The 15,204-nt window shown below is 33.1% G+C and overlaps 2 protein-coding genes across 7 annotated transcripts; both read left to right on the top strand.

The window, feature by feature from the left end:
- The first annotated feature begins 230 nt into the window (after positions 1 to 230).
- Positions 231 to 5,207, top strand: LOC107915141 (magnesium transporter MRS2-2). 4 transcript variants are annotated; one of them, XM_016844302.2, is made up of 11 exons: positions 233 to 694; positions 775 to 804; positions 1,017 to 1,173; positions 1,273 to 1,394; positions 2,557 to 2,631; positions 3,692 to 3,916; positions 3,998 to 4,042; positions 4,121 to 4,165; positions 4,406 to 4,435; positions 4,512 to 4,631; positions 4,796 to 5,207. In XM_016844302.2, exons 1-11 carry the CDS (start codon positions 446 to 448, stop codon positions 4,880 to 4,882), a joined length of 1,185 nt encoding a protein of 394 aa, XP_016699791.1. In that variant the 5' UTR covers positions 233 to 445; the 3' UTR covers positions 4,883 to 5,207. The 4 variants fall into 4 exon arrangements, 3 of the variants coding, with proteins under 3 accessions (XP_040955734.1, XP_016699791.1, XP_016699782.1); XM_016844293.2 differs by having other exon boundaries at positions 2,539 to 2,631; XM_041099800.1 differs by lacking the exon at positions 4,512 to 4,631 and having other exon boundaries at positions 231 to 694; positions 2,539 to 2,631.
- A 132-nt stretch (positions 5,208 to 5,339) lies between these two features.
- LOC107915130 (E3 ubiquitin protein ligase DRIP2) lies at positions 5,340 to 11,736 on the top strand. Of its 3 annotated transcripts, none has more exons than XM_016844281.2 (7): positions 5,340 to 7,430; positions 8,173 to 8,272; positions 9,045 to 9,378; positions 9,526 to 9,977; positions 10,080 to 10,130; positions 10,960 to 11,032; positions 11,375 to 11,736. In XM_016844281.2, exons 1-7 carry the CDS (start codon positions 7,316 to 7,318, stop codon positions 11,549 to 11,551), a joined length of 1,302 nt encoding a protein of 433 aa, XP_016699770.2. In that variant the 5' UTR covers positions 5,340 to 7,315; the 3' UTR covers positions 11,552 to 11,736. The 3 variants fall into 3 exon arrangements, with proteins under 3 accessions (XP_016699770.2, XP_040955732.1, XP_040955733.1); XM_041099798.1 differs by having other exon boundaries at positions 8,163 to 8,272; XM_041099799.1 differs by lacking the exon at positions 8,173 to 8,272.
- Positions 11,737 to 15,204: the final 3,468 nt, after the last annotated feature.

Below are 15,204 nucleotides of genomic sequence, written 5' to 3'. Positions count from 1 at the left end.
AACAGATTTGCATTTCCTTCCACGCATTCAACTTGACGCGCCAACAGGCAACTGCTGTCTTTTTCGAGCAAAAACATATTTTAACTGCTAAAATATTTATAAAAAAATTGCATTGTTTTATTTATTTCAAATATTAATCTTTTTCGCCATTAAGCACGCGCCAAATATTGAGAGTGAAAACAAGTAAACGTTAACAGTTTAAAACCTTTTGCCCTCCATTTTTAACTGACTCGGCACTGAAACATTTTCACTACCAGCCAGCCCCAACCCCTTGCATCGAGTCCATCTCTATCTCTAATTTCCCAACCCTCTGCCCCATCACTTTCTCCATCATAAAACCTAATCAATCCCTTTTCCATCCTCAGTTATTCAATTCATTTCCAAAACCTCATCTTTGCTCTGTTTCAAAGATTTAATTCTCTGTTTTCATTTTTTGTCTTTTCTAATGGCTCGAGAAGCTTATTTGGTTCCTGTCCTGGAGGCACAAGTAGCCACGCTGAAGAAGAAAACGGCGGTGACAACGAGCTGGATTTCGATAGACGCTAAGGGGAAAAGCGTGATTCTTGACGTCGACAAGTATGCTATAATGCGCCGCGTTCAGGTTCATGCTAGAGACCTTCGTATTCTTGATCCCATGCTATCTTATCCTTCCACCATTTTAGGCAGAGAGAAAGTCATTGTTCTCAATTTAGAGGTATTTTTTATTTATGTTTTTCCAATTTTTTAGTATTTTCTTGAGATGTGTGCTAAGCTTATTTAATGATTTGATTGCAGCACATTAAAGCTATAATCACAGCAGAAGAGGTTAGTTCATGAATTCGGACATTTTTTTTTATCTATTTCAAGTGAGGAGGTTTTAGTTTTGGGAGGCGAGTAGTGTTTTGTTTTGTGATAGTTAGTTTATAGAATCTGAATTCTGAACATTTTATTCAACTTGGAATAACATTATTTTTGTTATCTTTTTCAATTGAGGAGGTTTTACTTTTGGAAGCAAGTTTTGTTCTATTTTGTGATAGGTGTTGCTTAGAGATCCATACGATGATAACGTAATACCCATTGTCGCTGAACTTAAAAGGCGATTGCCTCAAGATAATCTCACATGTCAAGATCAAGGAGAAGAAGAAGAAGAACACCCTAGTGCACGCAATGATATGGATACTGAGGAGGAAAATGGTACCCATTAACTTTTGGCTGAAGCTCTTTGAGTGCTTTTATTCGTCTCTGTCTATACCATTGATATATTGCCGGTTCGTTTTGGAATGTTTCATGTAGAATTTCCATTTGAATTCCGGGCATTAGAAGTTGCATTAGAAGCAATTTGTAGCTTTCTTGATGCACGTACTAGGGAACTAGAGATCGATGCTTATCCAGCTTTAGATGAGCTGACCTCCAAGGTAATTTCTATTTGAATTGTTTGTCGTTCATTTTAGTTTAAGCAATTTAGTGATTGGTAAGATTTGATGTTGGAGTGGTTCTTTTAGAATATTTTGTTTGAAGGTAATTGTTGGCTTTGCTGCGACATATTGGGGTCGAGTTTTGGCTCTTAAAGTACCGCAACTTTTATTATGTCTATTCTGTACTATCTCATTTTCAGCAAACGTAATCAAATATATTTTTATTATGCCTGTTTTTTGTGAAAGTGATGAAAGGATTATATCATTACACTCACAATTACATGAATTCAAACAAGAAAAGTACATTAACTTTTTCAGCAAAATGGAAATCCCATTTGGAGTCAGCTTTTAAGTAAATCAATGCATTCATCTGCTAAGGTATATATTTGTGATTGTTCTGCAGCAGAATTTGACATTCTGCCATTTTATTGCATGAGTTGTTTAATAATTGCGACTACTCTACTTCTTTGTCTGCCAAACTTGACTTGGTAATGGCAATAATTACTTTCCATGGTGGTACCTAAGCGGTTTGCATTGAAATTATGAGGCAAAATAAGAGAAAGAAATCTGGGTAAAAAGTTGTAAAGATATCAATGTTGTGTTTGGCTCTAGTGTCAAGAGTGATCTTCATTTATAATTGTTTATGTGACTAGTAGTCAGTACCTACTGCAAGGACAGACATGATCGGAAGCCACAAGACAAACTACTCTTTGAGGGGTCATAAAACAGTTTAATGTTTGAGGCATTATTTTCTCTCCTCTGTTATGAATGGTTCATATGAAGTCTGCTGTCCAAATTTCCAAGTTTTGATGAAATCCATGTTGAGAATGAAGTATAAATGGAATATCAAGAATTGTAAAATACATTCTATGTTTTAATTGTTTTTTCCTGCAATAACCAGTATGTTGAAGAAAAACTATTAGAGGATATTGTTCAAAAAAAAAAAAAAACTATTAGAGGATATGATGGAATGCTGTCCAGACTCTTTTTCTTAATTGTCATTTAACATGGAATATAACAAATATTATAGTTTTCTTCTGTTTTTCCTTGATCTTTAATATTCATTAGTAGCAAAGAGTTCCAGAATTTTATTCCCTTTGTTTTCCCAGTTTGCTTGTAAGACAAGTTCAGTTCCATGCAACAGTTGTATTTATGTGGTCAGATAAGCAGCCGTAACTTGGATCGGGTGCGTAAACTGAAAAGTGCTATGACAAGGCTGACAAACCGCGTTCAAAAGGTATGTACTATGTGTATGATCCCATAATCCAAACATATCAGGTGAAAGTTCGGTTTCCGCTTGTAGGTGATTTGTTTCTTCTCAGTTTCGTTTTGGCCAATACTAGGATATATTATGCTGCTTACAGTTTTTCTGTGACCAGTTGACTTTTCATGTATATCTCAGGCAAGAACAAGGATAAATCTTGAACAAGCTGAAATAATTGTCTCTTGTCTAGGACTAGATTTTTCTGAGTGGTGAAATATGTACAACGGTTCTGCTGATTTCCAGAACGAAAAAAAAAAAAAACCCTAAACGCTCTTTGTCAACTAATTATTGATATGAACTGATACAGTCTAGTACCAGTTTAGTTTGCTTTGTTGCCATCAACACATCTAAAACCAAGGGTTAAGGCTTGGTCCAAAACATAGGTATGGTTCAAAACTGCAATCTGTGATTCACTTCCTTTAGCTTTTTTCTTTCCCTTAAAAAAACATGCCAAGATACATGCTAATTCACGGTAAAATCTATAAGTTATTTTAATTAAATGAAGTAAACTAATGGGAGGTTTTTTATACCAGTTTCTCTTTCGATGCGTTTATCCGGGTAATCTGAATTTACTACTTCCCCTTGGAAGGAAGATGGCGATTTAAAATATTTTTCCTTAAAAGGGAAAAGCCTTAGGGAGCATCAGTTGAGGGGGCATTTTGCCGCTAATAGACTAATCATACGAATATAGTTTTCTTTAAGCTTAAAAGGAGAATGCAAAGAATAGGCAAGAGAAGAAAGAAATACCAGTAGCATGCTAATGGAAATGACATTTGGTGACAATATAAATCATGCTACAACAAACTAATGGAACATCTCCAGGACCAGGATTATTCTTAGTATATATCTTGGTTAGTTTGGCTATTTAACCTGAGTTCCAAAATTCAATTTTAAAGCTTATATGATTGTAGTGCTTTTAGGCATATATTGTCAATCATATGGCATTTGTGACCGGAGAAAAACATAGATAACTGGATCTCTAGTCATGACTCATGAGTTCAGACTTATTACCTATCAACGTTTTGATTTTTAGGTAAGGGATGAACTCGAACAACTTTTAGATGACGATGATGATATGGCAGACCTTTATTTATCGAGAAAGTTGGCTGGGGCTTGTTCCCCTGTCGGTAGTTTCAGTGTTCCAAGTTGGTATCCACCCTCACCAACTATAGGTTCAAAGATTTCAAGAACCAGTCGGGCAAGCGCAGTAACAGTTGAGGAGGACAATGATGTCGAGGAGCTGGAAATGTTGCTTGAGGTTATTGCTGTCATTAATTGTCATGGCTTTTGATTAGTTAATGCAAGATCAAAAGTTGATGCTTGCTTTTGGATTCTGCAGGCGTACTTTATGCAAATTGATAGTACACTGAACAAACTGACTACGGTATGCCCCTTAGTTTTTACATCAACTTTTGCTTTAGCTACATAATTATTGTTGCATGATTATCCTTTTTGTCGCCAGCTGCGTGAATACATTGATGATACAGAGGATTATATCAATATCCAGGTGACAAGCTAAAGGAATTTATTTTCAAAACAGAACTAAGGTGAAAATTTGCTGAAAGAGAGTTTTGATTGCTCCGGGCTATCTCTGAATGTCCCATTTTACTTTTCAATCTTGCTTTAATATTGGTGCTCGGAAGGTTACTGAAGTTATCAAAATTCTCCAAGGCAATTTAGCACCTTCAAGTATCGAGACCTCGTATTTGATCTTGAATCTTGATAATCTAAATGCATTGTCTTGCAGCTTGACAATCATCGAAATCAGCTAATTCAGGTACTTTCCACTAAAATTAGCCTCTAAACCCTTTTCTGTTGGCCAAAAGTTAATAGGTTTTCACTGCATGTGGCAGTTAGAGCTCTTCGTAAGTTCCGGGACTGTCTGTTTATCTATATATTCCTTGGTTGCTGCAATCTTTGGAATGAATATTCCTTATACGTGGAAAGAAGGCCATGAATACATGTTTAAATGGGTATGTCTCGCGTGATCACCATATTATATATACCACAAACAAACTACTACATTTTACCTAGAAAACTTAACCCAAGGGTTGTTTCTTTTTCTAAAAGTTATTGTTGACTTTTTGAAATAAGTTTGTTAAGAATTTTAATCCGGAAAATATGCTTTTCAACTCAGGTGGTCATCCTCACTGGATTGCTATGTACGTCGACTTTCACATCAATAGTTTCCTATGCGAGGCACAAGGGTCTTATCGGGTCTTGAAGTCCATAGAATCACATTTGGAGTACTGAGGATCACACAGCTTGAAGAGAAGCATAAAAGTAGTACTGCAATGAATTCCTTACCATATCTTGGCCCAACCTGGTTAAACTTTCAGGTGCCAATGTCAGGTGAACAACTGCGTGCTATATTGTCACTGTTATTATTATATCATGCTTTTGAATCCATGCATGGAAGGTCATATTGTAATTGGCAAAAAAGAAGAAAATTATGTAAGGTGCATCCTTATGTTGGCATATATTCATGAAAGTAGGTGGTAAAGTAGGTGACAATTGACATTTGAATTTAATTCATTTGTTTCATGCAATTACATTTACAATTTACATGTAATAGGTTTTAATTTTAAATCTTAGTTTTTACAATAAAATTTTCAATTCTCAAATTGCAACCTATTTTATAGCAAGAAGATAAAAACTTTGACAAATATTATATCATCATATTATGTGTATGCTTGTCAAAGTTTATATATAATATTATTGTGTTACACATTTTTTGAGGTCAAAATCTACTTGGAGTCCTATATTAATATTTAAAATTTAGTTTTTCTATTAAAAATGGCTTAAAATTAATCATTGTATATTAAAAATTTATTCAAATCATGACCCCGTTATTGATAATTTGAACAAAATATATAATACTCAATTGATTTACCTATGACCCGACTCGACCCGTAAAAAAAATCTAATTATCCCCAAAAGAATCTATGTATTTTGTAACTATCATGTGGCTGAAAAAGAATACAAACTTAATATTGATTTCTTTTCAGTCACATGATAATTCAAAAAAAACATAAATTTTTTGGGGATGGTTTAATTTTTTTAATATGTTGGTTAGGCTATGGGTAATTCAGTTGGATACGATATATTTTTTTCGAATTTATTAATAATTTAATGGAAAATTATGACGGTATCAAGATTTAAATAAACTTTTAATGTACAAGGACTAAACTAGAGCAACTTTTAGTAGAAGGATTAAAACAAACTTTACATAATAGTATAGGGACTCTTAGTAAAGTTTGAACATTTTTGGAGGCAGAAGAAGAGGTACGCCATCCAATCTTAAAATTCAAATCCTAGGAAGGACCGGGTGAATTTATAATGTAAAAAATATTAATATAGGTATATATTTATTTATTTTATAATTTTTAAAAAAAAACAAAAAAAAATAATTTTAATAGTTAATTATATATGTTTATACGTAATATAACATAACCAATTGACTGTGTATGGTTTTCTTTTATCATATAAACTTATACATTAACATTATCAGGATATTAAATATAAAATGTGGTGGTTGCTTATATATAAAAAGAAAAATCTAGAAAATAGACAGGGAATTACTAAAGATTGAATTAAAATAAGCTTGCAAGTTGTAAGAAACTTGAAAATACACGAAAAGTAAATATTATGGAAAACTAAAGCGCATGGAAACAGAAAAAATACCCAAACATGAATTCTTTTAAATTCTCGACTTCGTCTCATATGTAAACTCAAAAAAAAAAAGAAAACCCAAAAAATCTCAAGCTTCCTTTTCTTTTCATAGATTAACATGTGGTGAAGCTTTTGGTATTAAGAGAGAGAGTAAAATTTCGAATTTAAATTTTATAAATAAAAATATAATATTAAAAAACTTTATTTTTGGATTAGAATTTCGCACAAAATTTCATATCAATTAACTTAAAACTCATACAAACTTATCAATAAATCAATAATGTAATTAACTAAGAAAAGGGAGCATGTAAGAAAAAGTTTAATAAGCTAATAGCTATAAGAGAGATAAATGGAGTAGGTTAATATTTAACGCCCAATAGAACGAGGCCGTATATGGCATCTAAAGGCCTAAAAGCCTTCTCCGCCCTCAGCATAAATATAATTAAAAAAGAAAAAAGGGGAGGAGAAAAAAAACAGTAGTACATAAAAAGACCGAAATTCTATTTCTGTTGTTTTGTTATGTTAGTGTTAGATTCAGATCATCGTTGTGGTTCTTTTTCCTCTTCTTCTCCGTTGGAAAATATCCACGTTAAACTTCACCGTTGTCTCATCCCATTTAACAAAATTCCCTTTTTCCTTAAATCTCTCAATCCCTTTCTCCTTTCCTTTTTCAGATCAAAAAACACTCTCCACCTCTGCTTAGTTACGCATCCAATTCTCTTCCCTTTGTTTTTCTTTCCCGTTTCTTATCCACCTCTCTGTTTATAACCCTTCTTCTCCTTAGTATTTCCGTCACGGGTTTTAATGCAGGTTTTTATGAATATATGCACGTAAATTTTCCTTTGCCTTTTTGCTCCTCGTTGACATGCAATGAGACAGAGATACGTGCAAAGGGGGGTTATGTTGTGTTAAATTAATTATTGCGATTCAAAAACAAAAAAACCAACAGAGAAGGTGAAGTGTAAAAGAAAAGAGAGAGAGAGAGATGGCGAATCAAGTAGTCAAAGTGAGGAGAGAAGCGGTTGCGGCATGCATGACTTGCCCTCTTTGCAATACGCTTGTTCAAGATGCCACCACCATATCCGAATGCCTTCACACGTGTGAGTCTCTCTCCCCTTTCCTAAGTTCTTTTGTTCTTAATTATTCAAATTTTCTGTTGTTTCTTTGCTCTCTGCTCCTCTTCTAAACTGGGTTGCTCTTGTTTTCTCCGTTTCTTATCTGGGTTTTTCTTGGTTTTATATCTTCTATGTTGACTTCTTCGCTTAATGTTTCATTGCTATACCTGTTTTTTAGTTGGTGTTAAGGCATCCTGGTAGAATAGCAAAATCGGTGTAATATTATGAATTGTTTTATTTAAAAATCTAGGATTTTGCTAATGATTTCCTAAGACAGTTTTTAAGGTTACTTTATATAATAATATATTATAAATAATGAATAAAATTGTTATGAGGCTATTACTATGAATAGTATTTTAACTAAACACTAACATTAAAGAGCTGTCTTACAGCAATTGTTAGTAAAGCCCCAAAATTTATTGCGCACAGTTACTATTTTCTACATTAAGTTAAGGCTTATTCCCATCCTATACTTTACTTTCAATTCAAGGGTCTTCTCCAAGATGGGAGCTTCCTTATTTGTTTTGCAAGCCCATAACAAGATTCGAACTTTAAGATGATTTTTCCTGTTTTTGAAACGGAACCAACTTATTATGCAAGTTACACAAGTGTTTCTGTTGCTTTAATTACTTCACTTGCGTGTGATCTATGTTTCAGTGTGCCTTGCAAGATTGTTGAATCAATAAATAGAAATATATGATTGATTTGTGTTTCAAGTTTTATGTAGTTTGCAGAAAGTGCATATTTGATAAGATAGAAGAGGAAGATTTAGAATGCTGTCCAATATGCAACATTGATTTGGGTTCTGTTCCGCTGGAGAAATTAAGGTAGCCTTATTCCTTCTGTCTATCATTTTTTAGTCAACAGTAATATGTTAATTGCTTCCTTCATGACCAATTTGTTTTTTAACGTGTAAAGTGATCAGTTCTAGTTTAGACTGTTAGTCTTGTCAAATGGTCCAAAGGATTTATTCAAGCTGTTACTGAAATGTTACTGATTTCTTCTTTATGCCTTGGGATCATTGATCATTTAGAATTAGGAGTCATTCCATTATTTTGAAGTTTGACAGTGGCTTCTACACGCCAATGGTTCTATAAAGTTCAGATTTAAAGGCATAGAATGAAATTTTGGAGGGTTTAATGAGTCTTAGTGGACTTCATTGTTAAGTTCTTAGAGACAATAGGAAAATGTCTTTACAGGCAACCAATATTGCTTAAACTCTTTTCCATTTCTTGAGGTTTCTTGGTCAACCCCCCCCCCCTTCCCCCCTTTTCCTTTTTTGAGTGATATGAGTACATGTAATTAGCCAATTTCAAATGAAGTGTCTTGCCAGCGTGTTTCCGGATTGCAAATGTAATCTGCCAGTGTTATGCAAATGTAAGTAGCCAATTTCGGGATTGCAAGTCTCTCAATTCGAAAAATCAAGGTGAGATATGTTGAAGAGGAAATAAAAAAGACCTTATACTGGGTGGATTCATGTTTTTGCATACAGCTTTTGAATTTCCTGGTAGACCCTCTGCATGGATGCATTATGTTGGTTAATCAAAATTTTGGAGAATTTAATGTGTACTGAGATGCATCTCTGCTTTTGATAATCAGGCCAGACCATAATTTGCAAGATGTGAGGGCCAAAATCTTCCCTCTTAAAGGAAGAAAAGCAGAGTCACCTGAAGTTCTGCCTCCAGTTACAATGCCAACTAGAAGAAAGGAGAGATCACTATCTTCATTGGTGGTTAATGCCCCCAAAGTATCAACACAAACTACCATGACCGGAAGGAGAACAAAAGCTGTTGCCAGAAAGGCTGGTTCTTTACGAGGTTCCAGTTTTTCAGTAGAGAAGCCCGTTAAAAGAGAGAGAGACTCTGTGGAGGATCACAAGGAGAGTGCAAGCTCACCTGAAACGCTAAATAAATTCACTCAGAATAAAAGACAGGTACATTGAATCCTACATAAGTATTTTATAGGGTCCAATATTGTATAATACTTCTCTCTTTTCTCAAACATCCATTTACTTGGAAAGAATTAATGTTTTAGATTAAACTGATAATATCTGTTGTCTTTAAAAAATTGAGCAACACAGTGTACTTCTTCTGCTGAACCTAGCCAACAGAAGGATAAAGGAGTAGAGAATGGTGGCGAATCACGGGATGGAAAATTGGATCTCTGGAAACCTTTGGATTGTTTGGCAGAGGTTGCAAATAGGTCCAAGTCCTTCAAGTCTAATTCACAAGGCTGTGATTCTAAGTTAGAACTGGAACCTACCCATGTCATCAACCCTGAAGCTCAAACGTGCAGAAACAAACATAGAAAAGATAACGGCAAAACAAAAGTTGAGGAAGAAAAGAATAATGCTGCTCCTGCGACAACTTCTGGAATTGTGAACCCTAAAAAGTTACGCAGGATCCGTCAAAAAAGTCATTCTGGATTCGGGGATTCTGGCATTTCTCTCCAAGCTGTGCTAGATGCTGCTGGTCCAAGGCATGAAAAAAGAATCGGTCCTGTGTGGTTCTCATTAGTGGCCTCTGAAGACCAGTAAGAACTTATTTCATCCTTCAAACTAAAATAGATTAAAGGCAGTTATTTTAAGATTATTTTGTCTTGCTAATAAACTGATTCACATGTCAATGCTTTTAGGGTAGGAGAGGTACCCCTCCCTCAAATTCCTGCAAATTTCCTAAGGATAAAGTAAGTTTCTTTAGCATGAGTCTTAGAATAGCTCATTATATATATTCTTCTTTTTGGCTGAAGATTGAAAATTTTTATCTGTTGTGTGAACACGATGATTCTGATCTGTTGGCTGTCTCTTTTTTTTCTGTACCATAATCTCCTGGCTGTCCATTTTTTCTGTACCATAATCTCCTAGTATATGGCTTGGCATACATAAACCGATTTAGAGACCTCTTAAAGGAATTCAATAAATAATATATGTTTGAGTCTATAAGGTCATAGGCATAGACAACTTGGAGTCACAAAGGAAATGTTTAAAGGACAGTGGGAGCAGGAGACGAGAGAAGGCCAGGATACACTAATATCTTGGCGGTCCTCTGCACGAGGTTGCATCCAGAGTTTCACTTATGAAAGCAGGGGTTGTCGTGATACATGGGGAACCTAGTAGATGATGAGCTTAGGTTCCTTTAAGTGGTTTGGTGTGTTATAACTAGCTAAACCACTTCTATTAAGTTATTTCAACTAAAGATGCATACTTCTGCCGATTTTTGTGCCTTTTTTCCTCTCTTCTATACTGCATGTCAAGTTTACATTTTGATTCTGCCATGAGTCGATGACCAAGTTTTCACCGAGAATTTGAAACTAAATGATGGTTCCTTTTCGTTTTCGCTTAAGATACAGTTCCATAACAAATCTGGTTAAAATATTTTGGTAAGTGTTGCTACAAAAACTTAAAATTTGAACTTATTTTTATTTTTGGAGTGGTAGAATGATCCATATTCAGTTATTATTAAAAAAAATTCTTTGTTTTGGAGATAGTTATCATTCTTCTTTCATTATGTGACAGGGATGGAAACATACCTGTTTCTTTTATTAAAAAATACCTGATGAAGAAACTGCACCTCGCCGATGAAGATGAGGTGAGTTAATCTCTCCTTGAATGATGTGTAAAGATACACAATAAAGAAAATTGGTCAAAAAGATTCGACATTGGGTCAAGTATTTTACCTATGAGGCTCATTATGAAAATGTGATGAGAATTTTATGCATGGATATTCTGAGATCTGCTTTGTAAAGATAGTTTCTATTGATTTTGATACGTTTTATATAAAAATTTTCTGAAACCACTGAAGAAGGTTAAAAGTAGGTAGGTAAATTTAGGCAAGCAAAGAACGAGCTAGTTGCAGCCATTGTTATACTTCCTTTGCTAATAACTATTGATGATAAACAAGCTGCATTGTCTTTTTTTACATTTTGGGCAGGTTGAGATCAAATTTATGGGACAACCAGTAGTACCCACATTGCAGTTGTACAATTTAGTTCATCTGTGGCTGCAAAAAGCATCAACATCACAGAGAGTTCCAGCATCTGTTGGTTCTTCTGCAAAGGATTTTATCATGGTGTTGGCATATGCTCGAAAAGCCCCACAGCAATTGTAATGCTTTCTTTAATTTTTTTTCCCCACCACATGTATAATATATATCATTATTAGAATCTCGTTGGTAATAGAGTAGGACATTCGAATACGGTCCAAAATACTTTTAGCTTGGCTAATGAGTTTAGCTTAGCCAATATTGCTTCTTTACATTTTGGGCAATCAATCATACGTGAACATTTTTTTTTTTACAATTTGAGGCTCAAGCTCATTTCCATTTTAAATATTAAGTAATTACATATCCAAACACATTATTTATAAATTTCATTTCTTCCTCGTATATTCTAGATGTTCATGAGATCTCATGATTTGGGGGTATTGAAACTATTTATAGGGCTTGTCTAGAATATGAACTGATTTTATATTACTTTTGACCTCTTCTGAAGAATTTGTTAGTGCCAGTTACACAGCTTAACTTAAATCTGGCTTGTAACTTGTCATATATGGTTGCCATTTTTTGACCATAAAACTTTGGGTTCTTTAATTGCCCATCTTTGAGGATTTTTAGCAGCATTTATTGAGACAAAACATGAAGGAAAACACGTATAGAAATGATTCTTTGAAGAGTTTCAATGTGATTGAGTTTCCTTAAATAGATTAAATTTATTTTCTTCAAAAGATTATTTCTAGAAGATATCTGTTATTTTATTTCATATTGAAGATTTGATCAAGTAAAATTTAAGGAGATTGAAGTTTACATTAATTGGAGTTTTTACAAGCCTTAATGCTTATTTAAAGGAGCCTTGTTTATTATTCATATATGAGATTGAAAGCACTTGTTACTGTAAGGAACTTGTTTTAGTGTATAGTTGTTGTAAACAAACTCATATACTTATTTAGTTTGTAACTAAGTTTTCAAGGGGAAGGTTTTAGTTTGGAGATTAGTTAATGTATAGAAGTGAGTAGGGGTGAAACTAGGGGGTTGGCAGCGGTTCCGGCCCCCTCCTAAAATGAAAATTTTTTTATTTAAGTCCTTTAAAATTTTAAAATTCTAAATTAGTAAAGGTAAAATTGCACTTTCCTCCTATGATAAAATTTTGATTTAATCTTTTTTAAAAAAAATACATTTTTACTATCGTAAAAATTACAATTTAATTCCGGCTCCCCAAAAAAAAATTTTTAGCTTCGCCCATGGAAGGTAGTAACTTGGTGAGTGAGTCGAACTTAAATCTCCTCCTGTATTGCAAATTGATAGTGGATTACTCTTTGGGTAAGGTCACACTAACATATGAAGTTTTCAAATTGTATAATCAGCTTCTTTATCTGTTTCATATTTTTTTATTCAGTTAGTAAGGTAATTTGTATTTCAACTTGCAACTAGAAGACAAAGTGAAACGCCTCAAAATTTTTAGTACAATGTTTGACATTGTTCTGAGACTTGCTACTATGAAATTGAGAAAATTCTAAAATGAGATCAATAATTTTTTAAAGGAATTATAATGATTTATGGTTAAAAAACAATGAAGTAAATTTTGGATAGAGAAATGTGAAAAAAAAAGATTTAATTTAAAAGTTAGAAAGGTACGAGGACTAAAGTGTAAAGTGATCAATGAGAGAAATTATAGATTCATAATGATTTTTTGATGTCAAGATGACATAGGAAATGTATTTTTATTTTTTAACTTTGGACTAATTTGAATAAAATGAGAAGTATAAGGATCAAATTGTAAATTTTTTTCATTTTTAGCCTAAAAAGATTAAAATATAATTTTTGCATGGTTAGACAATATTATGAATCTTTATGATGTTATATGGAGATTTAATGTGCTAAGTGTCATGTTTGATAATAATTAAGTGAAGTGGTAAGAGAATAGCCAAAAGTGCAAATTCCTTATGGGACTTCTCATGAGAATTATATTGAGAATTTATAAATTTATTTTACATGTGTATTGATGAAAAAAATTGATTGTCAAATTGTTGGATTTTATATCTATGTAACAAGGTGAACCATTCATTTAAATTTTCTTTGAATTTGACTAGTCAAATTAGAATAAAAGAAAGAAAGAAAATATGAAAGTGTTCATTTCTCCCACCCACCCCTCTCATCCACCCCTCTTGAAGAGAGAAGATTTCTCTTTTCATCTTTTCTTATTTTCTCTCAAATCCAACCATGAATTTCCACTCCACATGTTATTTTTTTCTATTAAAATCTTATGGAAAAATCATTTCTAAGTTTGATTTCGCCATCATCTTCACCTTTGGAAGCTAAGAATTTTCTTGAGCTTGAGAGAGAAAATTAAAGCTAGAGAGAGAAAGCTTCATAAAGGTGTAAGAATGATGTTTTTCTAACTCTCCTAGCTTGATATTTGAGTATAAATGTTTTAGGAAAGTTTGAAAAGTTCATGTGTTGATTTTTTTTTGTTCTATTTTCATATATGGAAACATGAGGAAATGTTAAAAAATGGAATTTCAAGCTTGCTTGAGGTTGGAGGCAAGTGTTTGGAAGCTTGAAATCAAGTAAAAATGCATCCAAGAAGTAAGTACCCTTAGATACTCATCTTAAGCTTCTATGATTAGGGAAAAATGTATAAATTGTGAAATAACTATGAAAATGATATTGGAATGTATATATGTAAATTCTATGAATTAAAGTGTTAAAAATAAATGGTTTGGAAAGTTGTGGCTTAATAAGCCTTGATTAAAAAGGGTGATAATCCCTAGTAATATATTGTGAGAAATTTGGTTGGCAAGAATAACTATAAAAAATGTTTTGAAATTTGTGAAATTTGAGTAAGATGGTATCAACAAGGTTTATGTATCAATAAGCCTTCATGAAAAATCTAAGGATTAATACATTGTTATCATTATCATGATTGACTAATGAACTCGAAATATGGACAATAGGTAGTTGAAGTCATAATGACCCCCTTCTAGAAAGTGGTTATGAGAATGTTCTTAAATGAAAGTAAATGTTACCTAGGAATCATGGAAACCATTCTATGAAAATGAATATGTTTATGTTACCAAAACTAAAAGGTAAAAATTATGAATGTATATGTGAAAGCACTTAAGGTGGCCTTATGTGAAATTGTATGTGTAAGGCATTTAATGTGTACATATGTGTGATTAGATAATGTGTTGTCTAATAAATCTATGAACCTCGAAACTCTAGATATGTCTCTATTTAATTAATAAATGTGTTAATGGCCTTGATTGATATATGTTATTTGTGACTTTAAGTTCCCTAGTAAACCTAGTGAAATAGTTAGGATATAATAGGGATTGATGTGTACATGGAGTTTTTTTATCTAGAGTTTTGTTGCCTTTAGGATTTACACATATTACGTGCACTTTAGTTGTGTTTGTATGGATGCACTTATGTGCAATTTGGTTTGTGTTTGGAGGAATGTGATATGGTATCTAGCACTTGTGCTTCTTGGTATGTTATGGATGGAGTCTTGTGCATCCGAGTCATTTATGAGTGTTTACTATAGGCCAAATAAACTAAAATATTGATAATCTAATTTTCTTATGATTTTAAATTTAAAAACGCATTTTGAAGTGAAATGTGTTAAAACCTTAACAAGTTAAAAAGACTAATTACTCGTTTGGTTGCTCATGTAATAACATGAGTAAAAAGTTTATTTATTACATGTAGTTAGATATAATATAAAGAATAGTTAGTGCAAATTTAAACATGCAATTAGAAAGATGAGT

Source organism: Gossypium hirsutum, chromosome D08 (assembly GCF_007990345.1).
Source record: "Gossypium hirsutum isolate 1008001.06 chromosome D08, Gossypium_hirsutum_v2.1, whole genome shotgun sequence".
Lineage (NCBI taxonomy): Eukaryota > Viridiplantae > Streptophyta > Magnoliopsida > Malvales > Malvaceae > Gossypium > Gossypium hirsutum.
The sequence above is the reverse complement of the archived record's forward strand: the minus strand, read 5'-3'. Positions and strand labels throughout refer to the sequence as shown.

What these genes read in the sequence shown, in the direction of transcription:
- LOC107915141 (XM_016844293.2), top strand. Translation starts at nt 446, where the DNA reads ATGGCTCGAGAAGCTTATTTGGTTCCTGTCCTGGAGGCACAAGTAGCC. An exon ending in GGATACTGAGGAGGAAAATG is followed by an intron (nt 1,174 to 1,272) that starts GTACCCATTAAC and finishes TGTTTCATGTAG; the next exon opens with AATTTCCATTTGAATTCCGG. An exon ending in ATCGAAATCAGCTAATTCAG is followed by an intron (nt 4,436 to 4,511) that starts GTACTTTCCACT and finishes TGCATGTGGCAG; the next exon opens with TTAGAGCTCTTCGTAAGTTC.
- LOC107915130 (XM_016844281.2), top strand. Translation starts at nt 7,316, where the DNA reads ATGGCGAATCAAGTAGTCAAAGTGAGGAGAGAAGCGGTTGCGGCATGC. An exon ending in GTTCCGCTGGAGAAATTAAG is followed by an intron (nt 8,273 to 9,044) that starts GTAGCCTTATTC and finishes TTTGATAATCAG; the next exon opens with GCCAGACCATAATTTGCAAG. An exon ending in ACCTCGCCGATGAAGATGAG is followed by an intron (nt 11,033 to 11,374) that starts GTGAGTTAATCT and finishes CATTTTGGGCAG; the next exon opens with GTTGAGATCAAATTTATGGG.